Source organism: Saccopteryx bilineata, chromosome 3 (genome assembly GCF_036850765.1).
Source record: "Saccopteryx bilineata isolate mSacBil1 chromosome 3, mSacBil1_pri_phased_curated, whole genome shotgun sequence".
Taxonomy (NCBI): Eukaryota; Metazoa; Chordata; class Mammalia; order Chiroptera; family Emballonuridae; genus Saccopteryx; species Saccopteryx bilineata.
The window spans coordinates 273,118,485-273,141,356 of NC_089492.1; the positions used below are offsets into that span (position 1 = coordinate 273,118,485).

The window sequence follows — 22,872 nt, forward strand, 5'->3', positions numbered from 1 at the left end:
TGCTATCACCTTTTAAAATATTTTCAGGCGAGACTTTGGCCTGCAGCTCTGTGGCCTTGGGCAGGACCCTCTCCCCTGCCCCTTTACAGCTGAGGGTACAGAGACACAGAGAGGTAAGTATATTTGCTCAAGATCACACAGTGGGGACCTGGCCGGTTGGCTCAGAGGTAGAGCGTCAGCCTGGTGTGCGGGAGACCTGGGTTCGATTCCCGGCCAGGGCACATAGGAGAAGCGCCCATTTGCTTCTCCACCCCCGCCCCCCCTCCTTCCTCTCTCTCTCTCTCTTCCCCTCCCGCAGCCGAGGCTCCATTGGAGCAAAGATGGCCCGGGCGCTGGGGATGGCTCCTTGGCCTCTGCCCCAGGCGCTAGAGTGGCTCTGGTCTCGGCAGAGCGACGCCCCGGAGGGGCAGAGCATTGCCCCCTGGTGGGCGTGCCGGGTGGATCCCGGTCGGGCGCATGCGGGAGTCTGTCTGTCTGTCTCTCCCTGTTTCCAGCTTCAGAAAAATACAAAAAAAAAAAAAAAAAAAAGATCACACAGTGGAATGGAGCAGGGCCTTTTTTTTTTTTTTTTAATGAGAGAGGAGACAGGGACGGGCAGACAGGAAGGTAGAGAGATGAGAAGCATCAACTCATAGTTGCAGCTGTTCATTGATTGCTTTCTCATATGTGCCTTGACCAGGTACTCCAGCCAAGCCAGTGACCCCTTGCTCAAGCCAGTGACCTTGAGCTTCAAGCCAGTGACCATGGGGTCATGTCTATGATCCTACACTCAAGCCGGCAACCTTGGGGTTTCAAACCTGGGTCCTCAGTGTCCCAGGCTGACACAACCCACTGTGCAACCACCTGGTCAGGCATGGCTGGGGTTTTAGTCCAAGTTTTTCTGGCTGCAGAGTGAGCAGAACCTCCGAACTCTTCTACACAGGCATCTTCCAGGCTCTCCAGCTCCTTAAGTTTTGTCTCTGCCCCCATAACTGCTAACAGCCATCTCTGCACTAGGGCCTTCCTCACCCAGGCCCTCCTGGGAAACCCCACACATGCCCTCCTCCCACCCTCCCCCATCCCTGAGCCCAGAAGTCTTCTCTGACTAATAAAATCTCCCACTGAGGGAGCACGTGCTGGAAACCAGGCCTGTGGCTCAGAGTCTGATATAGAATCAATCCCAGGACTGTCCTGGGAAGCTGAGAAGCAGTAAAGAGAGTAATGGCTGAGAGTTCAGTCTGTGCAACCTAACTGCTCTGTGTGAACTGAAGCAAGTTCTTTAATAGCTCTCGGCCTCAGTTTCCTCATCAGTAAGGTGAGGTAACAGCAGTATCCATCTCTGTGGGACACAGGGCAGGTTCAGAGCAAGCGCATGCTCCACCTGCTTCCTGCCAGGGCACCCATCAGCCCTCCAGCTGTGCAGCCTGCAGCTGAGCCTTCTGTATCTCTTCTACAGGCCTCGCCTCCCTGCAGGGTCCAGCCACTGCCGGGAAGTCCACGGGTAGTTCCGGCAACTCCTTGGCCTCATAGAGGTCTCACTTGCACACACATCATGCCATCACTGACAGCGCCAAAGAGTCCATCTCCCCACCCCCACTTCCATCAATGCGCACCGTCCTCCCAGACAGCACCCCCCTTGAGCCACCCCTCCAGCTACTTGGATCTACCTCTTGTTTCCCGGCTTGCCTTGTTCTCTCTCTGCTCCAAGCCTTTGCACAAGCAGTTTCTCTGCCTGGATCGCCCTCCCCTGGCTTCTGCAGCCAGCAGTTAAGAGCTGGCTTGTATAATGCCCATTCTCTCTGGGGCTAAGGGCAGAAATGCCCCCACCTCCTGCTAGCTTTCCCCTCAGTTAAAATTTCTTCACTGGATGTTTTCTTTTTCAAAAGTAGTAAATGGTGTGAGGAACAAAAGGACAAGATAGAAGTTTATAAAAAGAGTGAGAATCGCTATCTCACTGGTCTCACTCCCCAGAGGTAACTAGCAGGGGTCCCCAAACTTTTTACACAGGGGGCCAGTTCACTGTCCCTCAGACCGTTGGAGGGCCACCACATACAGTGCTCCTCTCACTGACCACCAATGAAAGAGTTGCCCCTTTCGGAAGTGCGGCAGGGGGCCGGATAAATAGCCTCAGGGGGCCGCATGTGGCCAGCAGGCCAGGCCGTAGTTTGGGGACGCCTGGTACAGTATGCTTCAGACCTTTTCCTGTGAATTTACAACATTTAGCTTTTTAAAAATACAAAACGGGACTGTACTATACATATTGTTCTGCAATTTTGCTGCTTTCATCATCCATCAGATTTCGCCTATGACTTGTCCACATGATGATAACTTATTTGCCTACATCCTATCAATGTCCAGTTGGGTCATTTCCACATTGATTATTATAAACAGCATCATGATAATTAGGTTTGTCTACAGATCTTGGCACACCTGTGGGAGAGTTTGGGAAGGACAGATTCCCACAACTGGAATTGCAGAGCCTCACTCAGAACATCCATCTCGTGGATTCATTCTGTCTGGCAAACTTGGCCTCCACCTTCCCTGATGCCCCATTGAACCTCAGCCCTCCCTACCCCCATAAGCTCTGGGCCTGGCATAGAGGAGGCCCTCAGGGAGGGTTTGATGAATGAAAGAAAGAAAGAGAGACAGAGAAGGAAGGAAGGAAGGAAGGAAGGAAGGAAGGAAGGAAGGAAGGAAGGAAGGAAGGAAGGAAGGAAGGAAGGATAAAACTCCCCTCTCCTCCTTTATCACCTGAGGCCCCTAACTCTGACCTCACTCCTCACATCTGGATCATGGCTGCTTCCTCCTTACTGCCCCACCAGCCTCCAGGCCTGCCTGTCTGGGCCACCCATGCAGTTGGCCTGTATTAGCTGTTTTCTAGTCCCTGCCAGGGAATCCCCAAGGAACTTGAGGGTGGGCATGAAGTCACTTTGCTAAGGATGACTCCTTGGTGGGGGGCATGAAGTTTGGGCAAAATCTCTGTGACTCTGGGCATATAAGTGCTGAAGAGAGCACAAATCATGTCCTATCTTTGGGCCTCTGTTTCTCCTTGGTTATTTCTTAATCTAACCAATATTTATTAAACACCTGTCTTGTACCAGGCCTATATCCCGGGGGCTATGATAATGACTATGAGCAGGACTGTAAGGATCAGAGGCAATGTACAAACTGCACCCAACGTGACTTGTGGAGTAGGTGCCCAGCAAATAGTGGCAGTGGTCATTAATACTGTTGACAGGATCGGGAAAGGATTCCTAGTGAAGATGACATCAGGGCTGGACCTTCAGGGACAGGTAGAGCTTCACAGTGGAAATGAAGAAAAGGACATTCCAGATGGAAGGCTCAGAATAAGGTAAGGTTCAAAGGTGAAATTCCCCTGTGAATGCAAAGGACTGGAGAGGTGGCCTGGAGCCCTGGTGGCCAGGATCAGAAGTTAGACTCCATCCCGGTGGCACAGGGCAAGGATAATGCCCATTCTCTCGGGGCTGAGGGAAGAAATGCCCTCATCTCCTGCTGATCCAATCTGGGGGGAGTGTCCCTGGGGAGGGACAATGGACAGAAATCTTTCTTCATGTTCTTTTACCAGCCTGGCCCCTTTATAAACTGGCCTCCTCTCTTGCTCAGGGAGCCTGCCTGCCTGAGGACGGAGGACCACCCCAGCTGTCCAGGTCGGGTCCTAGGGTGCCCTCCCCATCAACCCACCCTCTCTCCCTCCCTAGGTGTCCTTCTCCCACCCAGGCTCGCTAGCCGCAAGGAGCAGGGTGGGAGTTTGATAATCTAGGCTCTGCAGACAGATACAAACAGTGCAAAGCCTCGCAAGCTCTTGGAGGCAAGTGTCCTGACAGCTAGAATCCGGGATATGGGGCGAGACCTGCAGAGGGAGCTGGGAGAGAGAGACATGCCCATCCCCTATGACTACTCTGTGTCTGCCTGGTCCTGTGTCGCCCTGCAAACCCAGGGAACTGGGAGTCAGCAAAGTTGTCCTCCTGCCCAGCTCTCCTGGGGCCCCAGGAAGTCCTGGAGAGAAGGGAGCTCCAGGTCCTTAAGGTGAGAGATACCAGGGAGTAGGCAGGGGCCTGGGCTAACCTGGGGAGGCTGCTGGTGTAGCAATAACTGTCTATACTAAGAGGCCATGACAAAGGAGCCACAGCATACTGTGTGCTAGGCTCCAGGCTGGGCCTGGTAGGGAAGCATTTTCCCTCTTTTTTTTTTTTTGAGAGAGAGAGAGAGAAAGAGAGAAAAAGGAACAGACAGGCCTTTGGGAGAAAGGGAGAGAGATGAGAAGTGGCACTTTAATTGTTCATTGATTGTTTTCTCATATGTGCCTTGACCAAGGGCTCCAGCCGAGCCACTGACCCCTTTCTCAAGCTAGCAACCTTGGGTTTCAAGCCAGTAACCTTTGGGCTAAGCCAGCGGCCATCGGGTCATTCATGTCTACGATCCCACACTCAAGCCAGTGAGCCCACGCTCAAGCCGATTAGCCTGTGCTCAAGCTGGAAACCTTGGGGTTTCAAACCTGGGTCCTCTGCGTCCCAGGCCAATGTTCTATCCAATGTGCCACCATCTGATCAGGCAGTGGTCCCCCAACCCCTGGGCTGCAGACTGGTACCAGTTCGTGGGCCATTTGGTACTGGTCCGCAGAGGAAGAATAAATTACTTACATTATTTCCATTTTATTTATATTTAAGTCTGAACAATGTTTTTTGTTTGTTTGTTTGTTTTTACAGAGACAGAGAAAGTCAGAAAGAGGGATAGATAGGGACAGATAGATGGGAATGGAGAGAGATGAGAAGCATCAATCATCAGTTTTTTGTTGTGACATCTTAGTTGTTCATTGATTGCCCTCCCATATGTGCCCTGACTGCGGGCCTTCAGCAGACCAAGTAACCCCTTGCTCAAGCCAGCGACCTTGGGTCCAAGCTGGTGAGCTTTTGCTCAAACCAGATGAGCCCGTGCTCAAGCTGGCAACCTTGGGGTCTCGAACCTGGGTCCTCTGCATCCCAGTCCGACACTCCATCCACTGCACCACCGCCTGGTCTGGCCGATGTTTTATTTTTAAAAATGACCAGATTCCCTCTGTTACATCCGTCTAAGACTCATTCTTGATGCTTGTCTTGGTCACGTGATACATGTCTGTTCCACCCTAAAGGCCGGTCCGTGAAAATATTTTCTGAGATTAAACCGGTCCAAAAAAGGTTGGGGGCCCTGGCCGGTTGGCTCAGTGGTAGAGTGTTGGCCTGGCGTGCGGGGGACCCGGGTTTGATTCCCGGCCAGGGCACACAGGAGAAGCGCCCATTTGCTTCTCCACCCCCCCCCTCCTTCCTCTCTGTCTCTCTCTTCCCCTCCCGCAGCCAAGGCTCCATTGGAGCAAAGATGGCCCGGGCGCTGGGGATGGCTCCTTGGCCTCTGCCCCAGGCGCTAGAGTGGCTCTGGTCGCGGCAGAGCGACGCCCCGGAGGGGCAGAGCATCACCCCCTGGTGGGCAGAACGTAGCCCCTGGTGGGCGTGCCGGGTGGATCCCGGTTGGGCGCATGCGGGAGTCTGTCTGACTGTCTCTCCCCGTTTCCAGCTTCAGAAACAAAACAACAACAACAACAAAAAATACAAAAAAAAAGGCTGGGGACCACTGTGACCAGGCACGTTTTCCCTCATTTTAGTGAGAGGGAAAGTGAGGTCTGAGAAGTTAAGTCATTTGTCCATAGTCACAGCCAGTGAACGATGCAGCTGAGATTTGACTCCTGGCTTGGTTTCCCTGTTGTTTTTGGCCCTGGGTAAGGGGTGGGACTTATTTCATCCCTCTCTCTGGGGTTTCAGGGCAACCTGGACCACCAGGCAAGATGGGCCCCAGGGGTGAGCCGTGGGTGGAAGGCTGAGAAGAGTGGACAGGATTAGAAGAGCTTGCACACCCTCCCTTCCGGTGATCTTCAGGTATCCCCTTGGGGGTACTCAGACCTCAGAGCCAACACTCAGTCTTTCCGTGGGGGGTGAAGCCGCCTTTGCAAGAGCCTGCAGCTCGAAACCAGTGGCGCTGGGGTATCGGTGGCCGCCACGTGTGGTCCGGCCCCAGAGCCCCTTTCAGGAAGCTGAAGGAACAGAGAGGGCCCCTGAGGTCCTACACTTAGCCTCTTCCATTGCCCATGGGGTACGGGTTGGGGCGTAACTTGGGGACCCTCAGTCTATCTCTCCTTCCCTAGGTCCCAGGAGATGCCAAGGCAGGGTGCCACCTTGAGTACCTGATACCGTCTGTGCCTACCTGAAGGCAGAGCTTTTACAGATTTTAAAGATTTTATTTGTTGATTTTAGAGAGAGGACAGAGAGAGAGAAGGGTGGGGGAGCAATGGGAAGCATTCACTCGTAGAAGTTGCTTCTCATATGTGCCTTGACCAGGCAAGCCTGGGGTTTTGAACCGGCAACCTCAGCATTCCAGGTCAATGCTTTATCTACTGCGCCATCACAAGTCAGGCCATTCTAGTTTTTTGTGATATGGACACCCAGGGGGGTTGTTGGCTGGTGAGTGTCAGAGAGACTCACAGGCCAGGCCCAGTGGGCACTTCTGCCCCTAGGTCCCTAGGGGGAGCCAGATCCCACTGGAGCCAGACATTTCCAGTAATTCCCTGACAAATGTTTACTGAGCTCCCAGGGGATCTGATGTCTGAGAAGGCTTCGCAGACAAGAGGCCATTTGACAGGGTTTTGAAGGCTGTGTAGAAGTTCTCAGGACAGATGAGATGCAGAAGGGCATTCCAGATAGAAGGAAAGACACATGCAGAGAGATAGGACAGTGCAAGGGAGCTAGAGGGGGCAGTGTGTGAGTGAGCTGAGAGCAGGTATGAGTGGCTGGCTGAGGTCCACTGGGTTGGGTGAAGAATGAATTGAAGGTGCCTGACCTGTGGTGGCGCAGTGGATAAAGCATCGACCTGGAATGCTGAGGTCGCTGGTTCAAAACCCTGGGCTTGCCCGGTCAAGGCACATATGGGAGTTGATGCTTCCTGCTCCTCCCCCACTTCTCTCTCTCTCTTCTCTAAAAAATGAATAAATAAAAATAATTAAAAAAAAAAAAAAAAAAGAATGAATTGAAGGCCTCTGCGAAGGCCAGCTCATAGAGGGCACTGAATGAATGATTGAAGGTCATGGAGGTAAATGGGGAGCACGGGAGAGTTTTACGTAGGGAATTGCCAAGTCAGACTTGTTTTAGAAAGATGACAACGTGGAAGATGCATTGCAGTGGGGGACAAGAGTGGAGACAGGGACACAGGTTAGGAGGACAGGGCAAGAGAAGACAGTGGGCAGTGGCAACAACGGAAATACAGGCACCTAGACTTGAGAGACAGTTAGAAGAGAGATCACAGAGCCTGGAGACTGCTTGTTTTAAACTATCAGGGTAAGACCAGGAATCCAGCTTGGGCCTCTGGAGGTGACCTCTCTGCTATAATGTCTTGGTTCTTACCATAGTAAATTAAAGCAAATTATTTTGAATCTGACTCCCAGCAAGACTACCATTTCCAGAAGGCCAGAATGATGTTTCTATCATTTCAGTCTCCCTCAGGGCTTGCAAAGTTCCAGTGTGAAGTTGAGTATTTTACTGACACTAAAAGTTAATAAGAAAATGTGGAGTTCATCAGTATATTCACAGGCAGAGCTTACTTGGACTCATACATTATCAACAAGCCTCTAGTCCAAAGAGGTACAAAATGTACCCCCACCTCACACTATGCCCACTCTCCGCTGCCGCTGCTCCCTGCTTCCCCTCATCCCATGCCAAGCCTGGAGTAATGGCTGGCGTGCTAGCCCTCTCTGCCTCCCTAGGTGTCACCTCTGGAGGTGACAGAATCGTTCTGTGGATTTGACAGAACGATTGTTCTGAGTCCTCCTACAAAGCAGGTTTTGGGTGTCAGGAGTCTGAATTCTGGCCAAGAAATGAGAATTTGCACCAGCTGACTCTTCAGAGTAAGTTCCCAGCAGGGTCCAGAGAGGCTGAGGGGCATTCCTCTGGCATTCTGGGGTCTGACGCTTCCTCCTCCCTGCCCCACCCCTCAGGTACCTGGGAGCTGCAGGTAGAGCTGGAGGACTTTCATGGCAGCCGCACCTTTGCCTACTACGGGTCCTTCTGCCACCTTGGGGAGGCAGCTTACTACCAGCTGGTTCTGGGCAAGTTCTTAGCCCTGTAGATGAGTGACCCTAAGGTGGAGCCCTAGAGTGGGGGTCGGGGGAGGTGAAGGAGGCTGGATACTTGTCTAGTGCTGTCTCTGCCTTCCATAATGACCCAGGAACATTTTTTCTCCTCCATGGGCCTCAGTGTCCTCATCTGAGAAATGGCAGTCATGAGGGTTCAGTAGTAAAAAAATTAAGCTCTGTAGGTAAACAGACCTGAGTCTGAATCTAGCTCTGTCTTTTACTCACTATGTGGCCCTGGACAGGCCCCTTTCATGTCAGCCTCAGTTTCCTGTGCGGAAAAACTGGTGACGAAGCAGGGAGGGAGCTGTGGGGACTCTCTGAGGCCCCGTGGAGTGTGAGCATCTTGGCTTTGGAAGAGGAACTAGGGAAGGCTTTGTCTCAGAGAAACAGCAGCTGTTGAGGAAAGACTTGAAAGAGGGAAGTGATTACGAGGAGTTGCCTCAGGGGAGCCCCCTTTCCTGCCCAGGCTTCTGAGAAGTCCCTGCCAGCTCTTCTTGACAGGAGCTAGGAAGAGGCAAGGGAGCCAGAGGGACGCTGGGGATTCTGGGAGGGGATAAGGCACGGAAAGGCGCTGGTAGCTCTGGAGCCACAGTCCTGAGTTCAAGTCCCAGTGCCCCTGTGACTAGATGAGTAACCTTGGGCAAACACCCTGGCTCCTTGGTACTGATGTTTTCTCCTGGGGCCCAATAGCACCCACATGTCAGTTGCTCTGAGGCTCCTATGAGGTCATCTCTTCAAGGATGTCAGGCATGGTGCCAGCACCAATGTGCCTCCTATCCCTTTCCTACGACACTAACCATGATGCAGTGACTGTCCATGGTGCCTGGAGGTATGGACCCTGCTATCATTCCAATCTCAATGGGCACTATGCCCCCAAGTATGGCATTGACTGGACCTCAGGCCTCGGCATGGGCCACCCTTACCGCAGGGTTTGCATAATCTTTCGCTAGGGCACCCTGGCAACCAGCACACTTATCTCTCCTGAACAGCTTCCGGATCCTCAGCTACCCCTCCCATTGCTAACTGCCTCTGCTCTTCTATCTGCACTTAAAAATAAAATCATTTTAACCCTTTCCTGGCTTCTCCAGTTACTGGCAAAAGCTCAAGAGGCCAGAGTAGGGACATAGATTTTAACTCCATTCAAGGAAGACTTTTAGTCAGAAAGATAGGTCAGTCTCATAAGGTAGTAAGGCTCCCATCTCTGGAGGTATGCAAGCCAAGGCCAGGTGAGTATTTAATGAAGGACCTGGGATTCAAGCATCCACTGACAGGACCCCTGGGCCCTGTGGATCCTACAAGTGAATGGTGTGGTGGAAATGGCACAGCTCTCTCACCCTCTCTGTTGTCCATGCCTGTCCTTTCTAGGTTGTTTTTCACCTCAACCTCTTTTGTAAGCCAAGTTCTTATCCTTGCTACTTCTCACTGGTTTCACTATGTGCTGGTTTAAACTAAGGGTCAAACTAAGGAAGGTACATTTTCTTCTAAGGGGATACAGGTAATGAAACAGCAGTTATTAAGCTAGCATTTGCCCTCGCCAGATAGCCCAGTTAGTTGGAGCATGATCCTGAAGCACAGAGGTTGCTGGTTCGATCCCAGGTCAGGGCCCATACAGGAACAAATTGATGTTCCTCTCTCTTTTTACCCTCTCTTCCTCCCTCTCTCTAAAATCAATACAATATAGCATTTGTTAATCAGTTAATTTGCCAGAGCTACGTTCTAGAAATTGGGAGAGGTAGGAAGTTAAGTATCTGATTATTTGCAGTCTGATAAGGAGTCCTGGGATTGCATCCTGCCCTGTCATATGGCTGAGTGATCTTGGACAAGTTACTCAACCTCTCTAGGTTCCTAGTTCCTGATTTCAGAGTCCACTGAAGTTCATACCAGATTGCTGCCCCACTTTTTTTTTTTTTTTTTTAAGTGAGAGGGAGATAGACTCCTGCATGCACCCCTTACCAGGATCCACACAGCAACCCCTGTCTGGAGCTTAATCAACTGAGCAGCTTAATCATCCTCAGCACCTAAGGCTAATGCTCAGACTTATTGAGCCACTGGCTGTGAGAGGGGAAGAGAAAGAGAAGGGGGAGAAGTAGGAGAGATGGTCGTTTTTCATGTGTGCCCTGATTGTGGATCAAAGCTGGGACTTCCACATGTCAGGCAGACACTCTACCACTGAGCCAACTGGCCAGGGCCAGGTTGCTGCCTCACTAATTCACACTAAAAGGGTAGGAGTTCTTGGGAATTTAGAGATGGGAAGTTGTCGGAGCCAAAGGGCTGAAGTTCTGGGGTTTTGCTTCACGGGGGTAGAGAAATGTTTGTGTGGGGACTCTTAGATCCCATAGTCATGTTCTAAGTGGAGGTCAAAGGTCAGCAGATTGGATGCTGGGGAAAGCAGTCTCCTTGCAAGGGGGCAAAGGTATGGCCAAGTCCCATACTAGGGCTGATGGTATCCTGACAAATGGAGGGGCAGACTATCCACATTCCAGTCTCTCCCTGGAGGAAACTCACTCTTGAGACTTGTTTGGAGGTTCTAGCAGGGGAGCGCAGCTACTCGTATACCCTTGACTGAAGAACGGTCCTCTCCTCTAGCGGGGAAGGTCGTCCTCTTCGACCGAGCGCGCAGCTTCGGGAGGGACGCACATGGAGCGGTGAGGGAGGAAGGGGACACCCGCCTAGCCAGCCAGATCAGCCGAATCAACCCTGGCGATCAATGGGGTGACAGATGTCGCAGCCAGATCGCCCTCACATCTGAAAACTCACTCTTTACAGTGCTCTGCACACCTCATGTCTCTGGAGATCCATTCATTCATTGAACAGATCCCTGAAGGGCAGGGCCTGCAATTCACTCCTTTTCCCTAGCACTGACCTGGGCACACTTATTATGAGCTCCTGTTTTGAGCATTCCACAGTGGCTGGCGTGCACAGTGGCACAGGCTATTCCGGAAGCGGCCGGACTCAGAGGCTCTAGCTGGAGACAGGAGGGAGGAGAGAAGCCGAGTCCCGGGCCGCTAGGGAGCGAAGCTGCCCCAGGGTCGAGGGTGGAGCTTTCCCTGTTGGCTGTGAAAGGGCTGGGCCCGGTCTACATGTGAGGACAGGCGAGAGCGACCGCGGACGCTTTCCTACGGAGTCTGCAGGGTAGACAGGGTCGGATCGATTCCCGGGATCTCTCACGCGACTCTGGACCCCGGATCACTGGATGGCCCAGATTCCCGGGACCCAGTTCCTATTACAGATCCTCAGGACCTTCCAAGTCGGAGCCCGGCTTTCGCTTTGGACTCCAGATTCCGGGAACGGGACCTCTGGCGGGACCGCGGATTTCCAGATCCCGTAAGGAGATTCCTGGTCCCAGCTGGATTCCCGATCTCGAGATCCCTGGATCCGTCGCCCCTGGCTCCTGCCCCGCCCCGAGAGCACCCGACGCCGGAGCGCCCCCGCATGGCGGGGCAGTGCCCGCGGCCCAGGGCCCTGGAGTGCGCCGGCAGCTGCTGGCAGGACCCTCTGGCTGAAGCGCTGAGCCGGGGCCGATCGACTGTGGCGCCTGCTGGCCGGGGCTGCGCGCGAAGCCGGCCGCTCAGTGTAGTCTACGTGCTGACCCGGGAGCCGCAGCCTGAACTGGAACGGGAGGGGGAAGCGGAGGCGGAGCCGCTGCCCCTCCGCTGCCTGCGCGAGGCCTGCGCGCAGCTCTCGGGGCCGCGGCCGCGGCCGCAGCTGCGCAGCCTACCCTTCGGGACGCTGGCGTTGGGAGACACAACAGCGCTGGATTCCTTCTACAATGCGGGTGAGCTCGCGCTGGGGGCGGGGCCAGGACCGGGGCGGGGCTTAGTGCCATGGGCGGGGCCTAAGGGGGAGAGGCTCTGCGACTCCCGGGTGGGACCCAGATGGGTGCGAGGTCTAGGGTGTGATAGGTGAGCTAAAGCTGAGGGACCCGAGGCGGGCCCTGACAAAAGTGGAATTTAGGAAATCTGTTACGCAGTTGAACTCGGGCTAGGATTTAGCGGATCCAGGTTCGGCTCCGGGGTTGAGGGTTGGGACTTAAGCACTCTGGAGTCGGCACCGTGCCTAGGGAGCGGGGCTAGGATTGGGCCAAAACTGGGAGCCGGGCTGTGTGCGGTATTTTAAGAGTGGTGTTGGAGAACTCCGCCTCGGGATGATTTACGCGCGGAGTTTATGAGGGCGGATCCTGGGAAGTGGATCTTGGACTAGGAAAGGGGCTGAAGTTCAGGGGTCCTAGCATACTACTTCCGAGGATCGGGCTAGAGAGGCAGAAAGGGAAGCGATGGGACTGGATTTAGGGCAAGGGAGCTAAGGTTATGAGCCCGTAGCCCGTATTCCCGAGACAATGGGCGGGGACCTGGAGGCAGGGCCGAGTCTGTCGGGGGTGGGGCCAGAAGGCGGATTTTCCCTCTCCCTTCCGCCAACCCTGACGCCCAGCTTCGCGATACTTATTTGTTTATCCAAGAGTCTGGGCGCCAGTGCTTGCCGGATGTCCATAAAGTCTTAGCGTGAAAAATAAAGGCTGACTCGCCCTCGAGGACACAAACAAACACACGGTTACAGATAGACTTACAAATCGCATATGTCAATACTCAGGCCCTCGGCGACCCTGTCACACACAGAGATCCAGTCACAGTAAAATACACACACACACAGGCACAGGCACACACAATGCTGGTACCATTCATGAAACTGGGTTGAGGACACAGGGAATGGAACTTACGTGTTTGCCCAACTTTTGCCTCTCAAATGGCCAAGAACAGGCTCTGGGCTGGTGCACAGACTTCTCTCCTGTCTTCAGCGCCTACAGGCCTCTTAACAGTGGGATGAGAGTCCTACCATTGAACCCAACTCCACGCCTGCAACCCCACAGATACTAGTTCTGTTTAAGAGCCGAAAGGAACCTAAAAGGGGGACACTAAGGCCAGGAGCAAAATTGGATCTTGCTGGAGTCACATGAGAAGGCAGGCTGAGCCAAGATAGACAGGCAGCCTCCTCCCCCACCGAGCTGGGCCTCAGGACTCAGGGCCTCCACCTGTGTGCCGACAGACGTAGTAGTGCTGGAGGTGAGCAGCTCCCTGGCACAGCCTTCCATGTTCTACCACCTTGGTGTGCGTGAGAGCTTCAGCATGACCAACAACGTGCTTCTCTGCTCCCAGGCGGACATTCCTGACCTGCAGGCTCTGCGGGTAGGTGGCCATGTAGCTGGCGGGGGTAGGCACAGGGCAAGGGTGGGGCCTATCCAGAACATCAGTATCTGTCTGTTTCCTGTAGGAGGACGTTTTCCAGAAGAATTCGGTGAGCAGAATCCACCCCTCACTCCAAGGTGCTCTTTGGCTTTCATTATGACCTCTGATGCCCCACTACCTTTCCTGGCCCTCAGTCACCTTTCAACTACCCCCCCCCACACACACACACACACATCTGTGTGACCCTCTGTTCTCTATTGCCTCCCTTCCTGCAGTGTGCCCTTTCCATGCTATTCTAGTGCCCACTGGTGCTGAACTCTGATCCCCTCACTGCCCCTCTCTAACCTGGTTTTGACCTCTGACTTCTACTGATTCCTGCCTCCCTCCAACCAGGATTGCGTTGGCAGCTACACGCTGATCCCCTATGTGGTGACAGCCACTGGTCGTGTGTTGTGTGGTGATGTAGGCCTCCTGAGGTGCCTGGCTGATGGGCTAGTCCAGCCCGGGGTGGGCACTGAAGCCCTGCTCACACCCCTGGTGGGCCGGCTTGCCCGCCTGCTGGAGGCTACGCCCACGGACTCTTGGTAAAGGGGACCTAGAGAAGGAGGAGGCTGGAGAGGGTGCAGTGGCCTGGGCTGAGGAACAGATGCCACCATTCCTTCTCTGTCCTTCCCTCTCCTGTGGCCGGCATCAGTGGCTACTTCCGGGAGACCATTCGGCAGGACATTCGGCAGGCCCGGGAGCGGTTCAGCGGGAAGCAGCTGCGGCAGGAGCTTGCTCGCCTGCAGCGGAGACTGGACAGTGTGGAGCTGCTGAGCCCTGACATTATCATGAATCTACTGCTTTCCTACCGAGATGTACAGGTGTGTTCAGAGAGGCAGTTGGGCTGTAGCGTTTCATGTCAGACAAACCGGAGTTCAGCTTCTGGCTGTGCCTGCTCAAATTTTCTGCCGTCTCTGAGCCTCAGTTTGTAATGGGGATGATCATGTCATTGTCTCCCAGTTGTGAGGTTGGGGCACACAGTAGGTTCTCTGTGTAAGGTGTGGTGTCTGCACTATATGCCAGGCCTGAGGGAGGTGTGCAGAGGATGGTAGGTAGGAAGGTGTGGTGTCAGGGGTGGTAGGGAACCCCAAGTTCAAGATTTTCCTAAGGGTCCGAGGCACTATGGGACCCACCAGAAGCCATTGTGTCAGTGTGTGCTATTCCCTCATGCAGGACTACTCAGCCATCATTGAGCTGGTGGAGACGCTGCAGGCCTTGCCCACCTGTGACGTGGCTGAGCAGCACAACGTCTGCTTCCACTATACATTTGCTCTCAACCGGTGAGTGGGTCATAGCCGCATGGAAACGTGGGTCCCTGCTGTATGATGTCATTGCTGTCTGGGATCAGGGCTGTTCAAGGAATTTGCTGACTAGGATCATGCTGATGTCAGATGGGCCGTTCTATTACTGCTGCCCGGGGTGCGGTGAGGAGGTGTCCTTGGAGAAGTCACAGCTGTCCAAGGTCACCTATCTTCAGAGTCATTGCAGCTAGAAATCACTTCCATCTGGGATCACTACCTCTAGAAAAGTCAGTGTTGACCAGGGTCACTGTCATTCTTGGTTCATTACTGTCAGGCTTCTAGTGGAGTCCCTGGTGTTCAGAGTGAGACAGGGCTATCAGGCAGGTCCCCAGCTCATCTTCCCCTTCCCCTAGGAGGAACAAGCCTGGGGACCGGGAGAAGGCATTGGCTGTGCTGCTGCCACTGGTCCAGTGTGAGGGTCCTGTGGCACCCGACCTGTACTGCATGTGTGGCCGTGTCTATAAAGACATGTTCTTCAGCTCTGGCTTCCAGGATGCTGGGCACCGAGAGCAGGCCTATCACTGGTAAGGGGCACAAGCAAGTGGACAGTGGGCGAGGGGTGGAGCTGTGGCAGCAGTCCAACCTCGCATCCCTCTGTCCGACCCCCAGGTACCGGAAGGCTTTTGATGTCGAGCCTAGCCTCCACTCAGGCATCAATGCTGCTGTGCTCCTTATCGCTGCTGGGCAGCGCTTTGAGGACTCCAAAGAGCTCCAGATTATTGGTGAGCCCCAATCCTGCACGCCTGTCCCTCCAACAGGGGCTCAGGTCAGGGAGAGAGAACACTGGGCTGGACCTGGGACTGAGTTCATCTATTTTTTTTTGCCTGAATCCACATCTGGGTCCTCATACCTGTCCTGGACCCTCATGAGCCCTTAAGCCCATGACTCTTTGTTCCTAAGCTCACATCTGTTCCTTCCATATATATTTGTTCCCAACCCCCCACCTATGTCTGAGCTCCTACTCCCACTTGCGATCATGCTACACCTACATTTTCACCCACGTGTGTTCCTGCCTACATGAATGTTGTGGCCCACACTCAGGCTCTGCCCACAACTACAACCACACTCACTAGGGCCTATGCCCCTCTCTCCCAGGTATGAAGCTGGGCTGCCTGCTGGCCCGAAAAGGCTGTGTGGCGAAGATGCAGTATTACTGGGATGTAGGCTTCTACCTAGGAGCTCAGATCCTTGCTAATGACCCCATCCAGGTGGCACTGGCTGCAGAGCAGCTATACAAGCTCAATCCCCCCATATGGTAAGTGGCTCCTTCTTCAGTCTTGGCATGGCTTGTGCTGTCAGCTCCTGTACCTATGTCCACTGGCCTGAGTCCTGAGCCAATGACCTGGGTCCTTCCAGACCAGTGCCCAGGGCACCCAATGCCCATGTTTAGTCTACTCTAAACATGGGTACCTGGGCTGAGTTGAAGACAGTGCTGTGCCTGCAGGTACCTAGTGTCCATGATGGAAACATTCCTGCTGTACCAGCACTTCAGACCCACGCCAGAGCCCCTTGGAGGACCTCCACGCCGTGCCCACTTCTGGCTCCACTTCTTACTACAGTCCTGCCATCTGCTCAAAACAGCTGGTCCCCAAGAGGACCAGTGCTCGGTGAGGCCTGTGGAGGTGAGGGACCTAGGAGAGGGGCAGGCCCCTTGTGACCTATGCTCCCACACTCTCTTGTCACCTGCAGGTTCTGGTCCTGGAGATGAACCAAGTGCTGCTGCCTGCGAAGCTGGAGGTTCAGGGTGTGAACCCAGTGAGTGCAGTGACCCTGAGCCTGCTAGAACCTGACACCCAGGTGAGGTCGCCACTGAGTCCCCCACTCACCACAAAGCACCCCGTTCTCTCCAGGCTTTCTTCCTTCTCCAGATCCCTCTTTTGCTCCCTAGCACCCTCCCTTGACTCACTTTCTTCTCACAGGACGTTCCTTCCAGCTGGACCTTCTCAGCCACCTCCATCTGCGGTGCCAGGTGAGGGGCAAGGCCTAAGGCAGTTCTGGTGGGGCGGCGCTGCTAGCTGCCTCGGCGCTCACTTGTGTTCATCCTTCCCAGTGTCTCCAAGCGGGATGAACGCTGCTGCTTCCTCTATGCCCTCCCCCCGGCTCAGGACGTCCAGCTGTGCTTCCCCAGCGCAAGGCACTGCCAGTGGTGAGCGCAGCCTCTTGGGGTCGGGGTACTCTGAAAGCTGGGATGCCCAGGGGAGTGAGGGAAAGAAAAGGATGTGTATTCTAGGTGCTCTCGGTTAGGAGGGGATGTTTTGCGCCCAAGGTACCCGTCAGGCTGGCCGGTCTAATCTCTCCCGCCCTCAGGTTCTGCGGCCTTATCCAGGCCTTGGAGACGATTCCGGATTCCGGATCGCCGGTGGAGGAGGCAGAGGGCGTGGGGGAGGTGCTGGAGGTGAGAAAGGGCGACTGGGAGTTTGAGGAAGGAAAGGGGCTGAGAGCCCTGCTGAACCCCCTTTTCACCCGCCCCTCAGTTTGATTACGAATACACGGAGACTGGCGAAAGGCTGGTGCTAGGCAAGGGCACCTACGGAGTCGTGTACGCCGGCCGGGACCGGCACACGCGGGTACGCATCGCCATCAAGGAGATCCCAGAACGCGACAGCAGGTGCGGTTCGCAGGGCAAGCCAGAAGGGCCAGAGGGCTCAGGAGGGAGACAAGTGGGCGGGCCAAATGGGTGGAGCCCTGAGTTAATAGGGTCGTGTGGGCGGGGCAGTAAGCAGGAAAAACTTTCCCGGCACAAGTGGGCGGGCTCATGGACGTTAGAGTAAGAGGCCAGTGGACCCAATCCTGTGGGCGGAAAGGCAGGGACCAGGGGTCAGGCTAAGGTCTGGAAGGGCCTGTGGGCTGGGTGATGAGGTGGGGAAGGTGTAAGAGGGACTTGTGGGCGAAACTGATCCTGAAGGTGTGGCCTGACTGGCGCTGGAGTTGGTTAAGCGTCTCTGCCCAAATCGGGCTTATTCCTCTCTCCCTACCCGCTCCTAGGTTCTCTCAGCCCCTGCATGAGGAGATCGCTCTGCACAAACGCCTGCGCCACAAGAACATCGTGCGCTATCTGGGCTCAGCCAGCCAGGGCGGCTACCTCAAGATCTTCATGGAGGAAGTGCCTGGAGGTATCTGCCCTGCTTGGATGGAAATGGGTGGTGTAGGGATGGAGCGAGGCAGGGTGGAGAACCCTTAGGGGGAACGTGTGGGTGGTGTAGTCCAGAATTCGCTGACACAGTGCAGTTGGGTGATGGAGTCTAGGCCATGGCTGGAATAAGTGGGTGGTAATGATAACTTTGAACTGCACCTGCCCAGGCAGCCTGTCCTCCTTGCTGCGGTCAGTGTGGGGCCCCCTGCAGGACAATGAGAGCACCATCAGTTTCTACACACGCCAGATCCTGCAGGGACTCAGCTACCTGCATGACAACCGAATTGTGCATCGTGACATCAAGGTAAGTCCTGTAGCTGGCCCACCCTGGCTTGCTGGGAGGGGGAAGAAGGAGATATGGTGCCAGAGGCTGGCAGTTTAGACTTAGTGGCCAGATGCTTTGCAAAGGGTGGAGAATTCATCAAGAAGATTCCCTTAAGAAGGAAAAAAGTTCAGATTTGAAGCGAAACCAGGTGTCAGCTTCCAAAGGGGCATAGTGGTATGGCAAGGGGAGGAGGCTGATGGAGGCAGGGTCAGGCTGGGATTCCCAGGAGATGGGGTCTCAGGATAGGGTCCAATTCTGGCACCAGGAGCCCAGCCTGATGTCCATTGAGTGCAATGTCCACTCTACTCAGGGGGACAATGTGCTAATCAACACCTTCAGTGGGTTACTCAAGATTTCTGACTTCGGCACCTCCAAGCGGCTGGCAGGCATCACGCCTTGCACTGAGACCTTCACAGGTAACAGTGTGGGGGGTGGTTGGGTGGGGATGCAGAATGGACCTGGGACAGAACTCATGTGACCTTCCAGGGAATGGAGTTAGAGTCCTAATGGAGGATAGAACCCAGGGCAGGTGATTGAGCCAGGGATGAGGTGATAGAATCTAGAATTGGAGTTTGGATAGCTTGAGGACATTGGGTTTAGTGCCTGATACGGTATCCAGAAGTGTTGATGTGGACCGACGTGGGATTTCAAACTGGATGATGTAATCCAGGATATATGATGGAACTTCTGTGGGCGATGGAGTCCATGAATGTGATGGAGCCTAAGATGAGTGAGGAAACTCAAAGAGATGGTTGACAACCAGGATAGGTGATGGGAACTGTTTTGGATGAAAGTTCAAGGCAAGTAGAGGCCATCAAAGGATGATAGAGGCCCTGCTGCTCCCATAGCAATAAAACCTAGATGAGCATCATTGCTTCTGCCCCTGTCCTAGGGACACTACAGTATATGGCCCCAGAAATCATTGACCAGGGCCCACGAGGGTATGGGAAAGCAGCTGACATCTGGTCATTGGGCTGCACTGTAATCGAGATGGCCACAGGTCGCCCACCCTTCCATGAGCTAGGGAGCCCTCAGGCTGCCATGTTTAAGGTAAGACCCCTCAGGCCCTGGCTCATGAGGTGGGGTGGGGACAGACTTGGCCCTCAACACCTCTAAACTTAACCCTTGTTTACCCTCCCCACCGTCTCCCAGGTGGGCATGTACAAGGTACATCCACCAATGCCCAGTTCTCTATCAGCTGAAGCCCAAGCCTTCCTCCTACAAACTTTTGAGCCAGACCCCCGCCTCCGGGCCAGTGCTCAAGCATTGCTGGGGGACCCCTTCCTGCAGCCTGGGAAGAGGAGCCGAAGCCCAGGCTCCCCCCGACATGCTGCACGGCCCACAGGTACTGTGCCGCTGGGAAGAGTGAGCACACGGGAGTGAGGGCAGAGCAGCTGTGGACTGGCAGGGCTGAAGGGGGCCCAGGCTGACCACCTTGTCCTTCCCTCAGGGGCCCCTTCAGCCAGCCCTCCTCCTTCAGTGGACTCCGCCACCCAGTCCCAGACATTCCCATGCCCTCAGGCACCCTCTCAACACCCGCCCAGTCCCCCAAAGCGCTGCCTCAGTTATGGGGACACCAGCCAGCTCCGGTGAGAGCCCAGGGTCCAGGGGTGGGTTCACTTTATCTGGTTTTTCCCTTGTACTCCCTCCAGAATAAGCCCTCTGGGCCCATTGGCCTCTTGCAAGGACGGCAGTTGGTGCCTACTTCCCAAAATGCTCTTGTATTTCGTTAAGGTGCCCCCTCTGTGCTGGATTTCTCTCTTTTATCCCTGTGAGATAGGCCTGAAAATCCAAGACAGACCCAGGATTCAAATCCTGAGGCAGAGATGGCTGGACGGTGTTGCTGTCCATTCTCCACTGGCTGCTCCCCATTTCACCCAGGGTGCCTGAGGAGCCTGGGGCCGAGGAGCCCGCGTCCCCTGAGGAGAGTTCGGGGTTGAGCCTGCTGCATCAGGAGAGCAAGCGCCGGGCCATGCTGGCCGCGGTGCTGAAGCAGGAGCTGCCAGCGCTGGCGGAGACTCTGAGCCTGGAGCAGGAACAGGTGGGTGGCCCGCCCCAGCGCCCCCTGGTGGTTGAGCACCGACAGGACTCTTTGCGATGGCCTCCCCAAGCCCCAGCCTCACACTAGCATCTCTCTCTTGGCTCAAGTGGGAATACCAATTGACGACTCCTGTCTTCCTTCTCAGGGCCCCCGTCTGGGCAGGAATCTTGTGGAACAGGTACTGCGCTGCCTTGGGGCGCACATCCACACTCCAAATCGCCGGCAGCTGGCTCAGGAGCTGCGGGCGCTGCAAGGGCAGCTGCGGGCTCAGGGCCTGGAGCCCACCCTTCTGCACGGACCGCTCTTTGCCTTCCCGGAAGCGGTAAGGGAGCTTTCTCACAGTCAGGGCTGCCCAAGAAGAGCTAATGAGCTCCCTGTGCTTGAGAAGGTGCAAGAACTTGATGTTGGAGGATTCCATGTCTACTCTGAAGACAGAGCCATTAGGGAAGGGACATCTGCCTAGTTCTAGCTTTCCAGCCCTTCCCTTTACTCCAAACCCGGCCACCCCACTTGCCTCAGGCAAAAGACTTTCTAGGGCTTTCCCACTCCAGCCCACTTCTATCTGAGGTTTAGCAGTCTCAGAGGCGCCGCACATCCTCTGTCTCCAGGTGAAGCAGATTCTCCGCAGGCGCCAGATCCGCCCACACTGGATGTTCGTGCTCCACTCGCTGCTCAGCCGCGCTGCACGGGTAGCCCTGGCGGTGCTGAGCCCAGGTAGGCCAGGGAGTGGAGCCTGCCTGCCTGTGGGCAAGGTTGTGGCCCCTGGAGGCCTGGTGAACACACACCGAGCTGGCAGGGGGTGTGGTCACCAGGTTTGACCTTGGCTGGGAAGGGGGTAGGGCGTGACCAAGAGACCATCTCCCAGACTGACACTGCCTGGCCAGTGTGCAGAGCCCTGTGCACCCTCCGCCAGTGTCTGAGAGTCCAAAATGGGAGTTCTTTTTTTTTTTAAGATTTTATTTATTCATTATAGAGAGGGGAGAGAGAGAGAGAGAAGGGGGAGGGAGGAGCAGGAAGCATCAACTCCCATATGTGCCTTGACCAGGCAAGCCCAGGGTTTTGAACCGGGAACCTCAGCATTTCCAGGATGACTCTTTATCCACTGCGCCACCACAGGCCAGGCCAAATGGGAGTTCTTGGCCTGCCTGAGCTCACCTCACTCTGACTGGCAGATGTGGAAAAGGATGCAGTCCCAGCAAGGTCAGAAGAGTACAGTAAAGAGGAGTCCCAGCCACAGCAGCAGGAGACCCTGGCCCAGCAGGGCCTGCTCCCAAGCGAGCCCGAGCAAGGCCCCCCACCTCTGATGGTACAGCTGGGCCTCTTGCAAACAGAGACTGATAGGTAAGGTTCCTGGGACCCATCCATAGCCTCTGTATGAGCTTCACCCCAACTCCGCCCTCCTTCTACTGCCCTTCTGCCCTCCAACAGGCTTCGAGATGTTCTGGCTGAGAAGGAATGGGAGTGCCAGGCCCTGATGCAACAAGCTCTACAGCGGGCGAATGAGGAGGCCAGGACCTGTTCCCTGGCCTCAGAGCCCCCAGGTGAGCAGGATCTGGCTGGAGAACATTAATGATGGTGTGAGACATCTTCCCACAGGAGGCACCTCTGGATTCACCTGATTTCTCCCTGACAGCTGCTCAAACAGTGGACCAGGACCTGGTGCGGTGGCTACAGGAACGGAACGTGGATCCAGGCACCATCCAGACAGTGAGAGTGCTGGCTGTCCCTAACCTCCACCACCCAAAGACTCCACCTCTGCCCATCAGTTCTTCTCACTTTTCCCTTCTGATGCAGAGAATCTTGACATTAGAGGAGCACTTAGTATATCTGTCCCACTGTATAGATGAACAAGTGGAGGCCCAGAAAGGGTGGGATCTGTCCTAGCATGTTATTAGTAAAACAGAACTAGCCGTTGATGCTCTTGACACATCTTTTTTCTAATTTTAATCTTTCCCTGTTTCTGTGTATGGGTCTTTGTCCACAACCAGCTGCTGAACCACAGTTTCACCCTCCATGCCTTACTGAGCTGTGCCACTAGAGATGACCTCACCTACACCCACATCAGGTATGTCCTGGGGCCTCCGGGATGACTCATACATATGGGTTCACGCTGGCCAGCTCCTGACCTCCAGCTACAGGCTTGCCTAGTTTCCTCTCTGGAAAGTACAGGGACACCAGGGTCTCCTGGAGACAGAAGGGGCATTAGGCAGACAGTGGAAAACAGAGGGAGCCCAGGGCCTTCTGGCTGATTCACATTGAACTTGCTACCCCCAGGGGAGGGATGGTCTGCCGCATCTGGACAGCCATCTTGGCACAGCGAGCAGGATCCACGGCTGTTACCCCTGGCGCCCAGGAGGCTGAATGAGGGCATCAGAAGCAGGAAGGAGGCCAGATCCAAGGATGGGTGAATGGAGAAGATACACAAGCAACTTCTGGCACACTCACCCCAGGACCCAGGGGCAACTGGAGGAGGCCGGGGGTGGGTAGGGGGGAATGTCTAACCACAGAGATGCCCCATGTTCATTGAGCACCCTTTGACAAAGACTATTAAACAGAACACTTTTGTACCTTTGGCACCTTCTGAGGTATGAGGAGATTGTCAACTTCTGAAGTGTTTGGGGGTCCTGGGACCAGGTCTCTACAGTCTTTATATCTGAGTCTAAAATGACTTCACCTGGCCCCCTACTCTTTCCTGTCA

General features: G+C 54.8%; 2 protein-coding genes across 2 annotated transcripts; both read left to right on the forward strand.

The window, feature by feature from the left end:
* The first annotated feature begins 3,550 nt into the window (after positions 1-3,550).
* FCN3 (ficolin 3) lies at positions 3,551-9,766 on the forward strand. The gene is given in 8 exon segments (XM_066266569.1): positions 3,551-3,647; positions 3,931-4,026; positions 5,793-5,835; positions 6,173-6,242; positions 6,441-6,488; positions 7,828-7,924; positions 8,015-8,141; positions 8,892-9,766. Coding segments are annotated over 8 exon segments (789 nt in total). The 3' UTR covers positions 9,103-9,766.
* Positions 9,767-11,135: 1,369 nt separating this feature from the next.
* MAP3K6 (mitogen-activated protein kinase kinase kinase 6) lies at positions 11,136-22,721 on the forward strand. Its single transcript, XM_066269954.1, has 29 exons — positions 11,136-11,927; positions 13,193-13,332; positions 13,418-13,441; positions 13,726-13,916; positions 14,027-14,195; positions 14,548-14,654; positions 15,029-15,199; positions 15,285-15,397; positions 15,771-15,930; positions 16,120-16,282; positions 16,365-16,472; positions 16,595-16,644; positions 16,726-16,821; positions 16,983-17,070; positions 17,150-17,283; positions 17,661-17,788; positions 17,976-18,112; positions 18,444-18,549; positions 19,026-19,183; positions 19,286-19,478; positions 19,584-19,722; positions 20,015-20,174; positions 20,320-20,496; positions 20,783-20,888; positions 21,347-21,515; positions 21,603-21,715; positions 21,808-21,881; positions 22,163-22,239; positions 22,449-22,721. Exons 1-29 carry the CDS (start codon positions 11,585-11,587, stop codon positions 22,537-22,539), a joined length of 3,885 nt encoding a protein of 1,294 aa, XP_066126051.1. The 5' UTR covers positions 11,136-11,584; the 3' UTR covers positions 22,540-22,721.
* The last annotated feature ends 151 nt before the right edge of the window (positions 22,722-22,872 follow it).

Excerpts from the sequence above, each read along its gene's own strand:
- MAP3K6 (XM_066269954.1), top strand. The coding sequence starts at position 11,585 with ATGGCGGGGCAGTGCCCGCGGCCCAGGGCCCTGGAGTGCGCCGGCAGC. Across the intron at positions 18,550-19,025 it reads TTGCACTGAGACCTTCACAG|GGACACTACAGTATATGGCC; the intron begins GTAACAGTGTGG and ends CCCCTGTCCTAG. Across the intron at positions 21,716-21,807 it reads CCTGGCCTCAGAGCCCCCAG|CTGCTCAAACAGTGGACCAG; the intron begins GTGAGCAGGATC and ends TCTCCCTGACAG.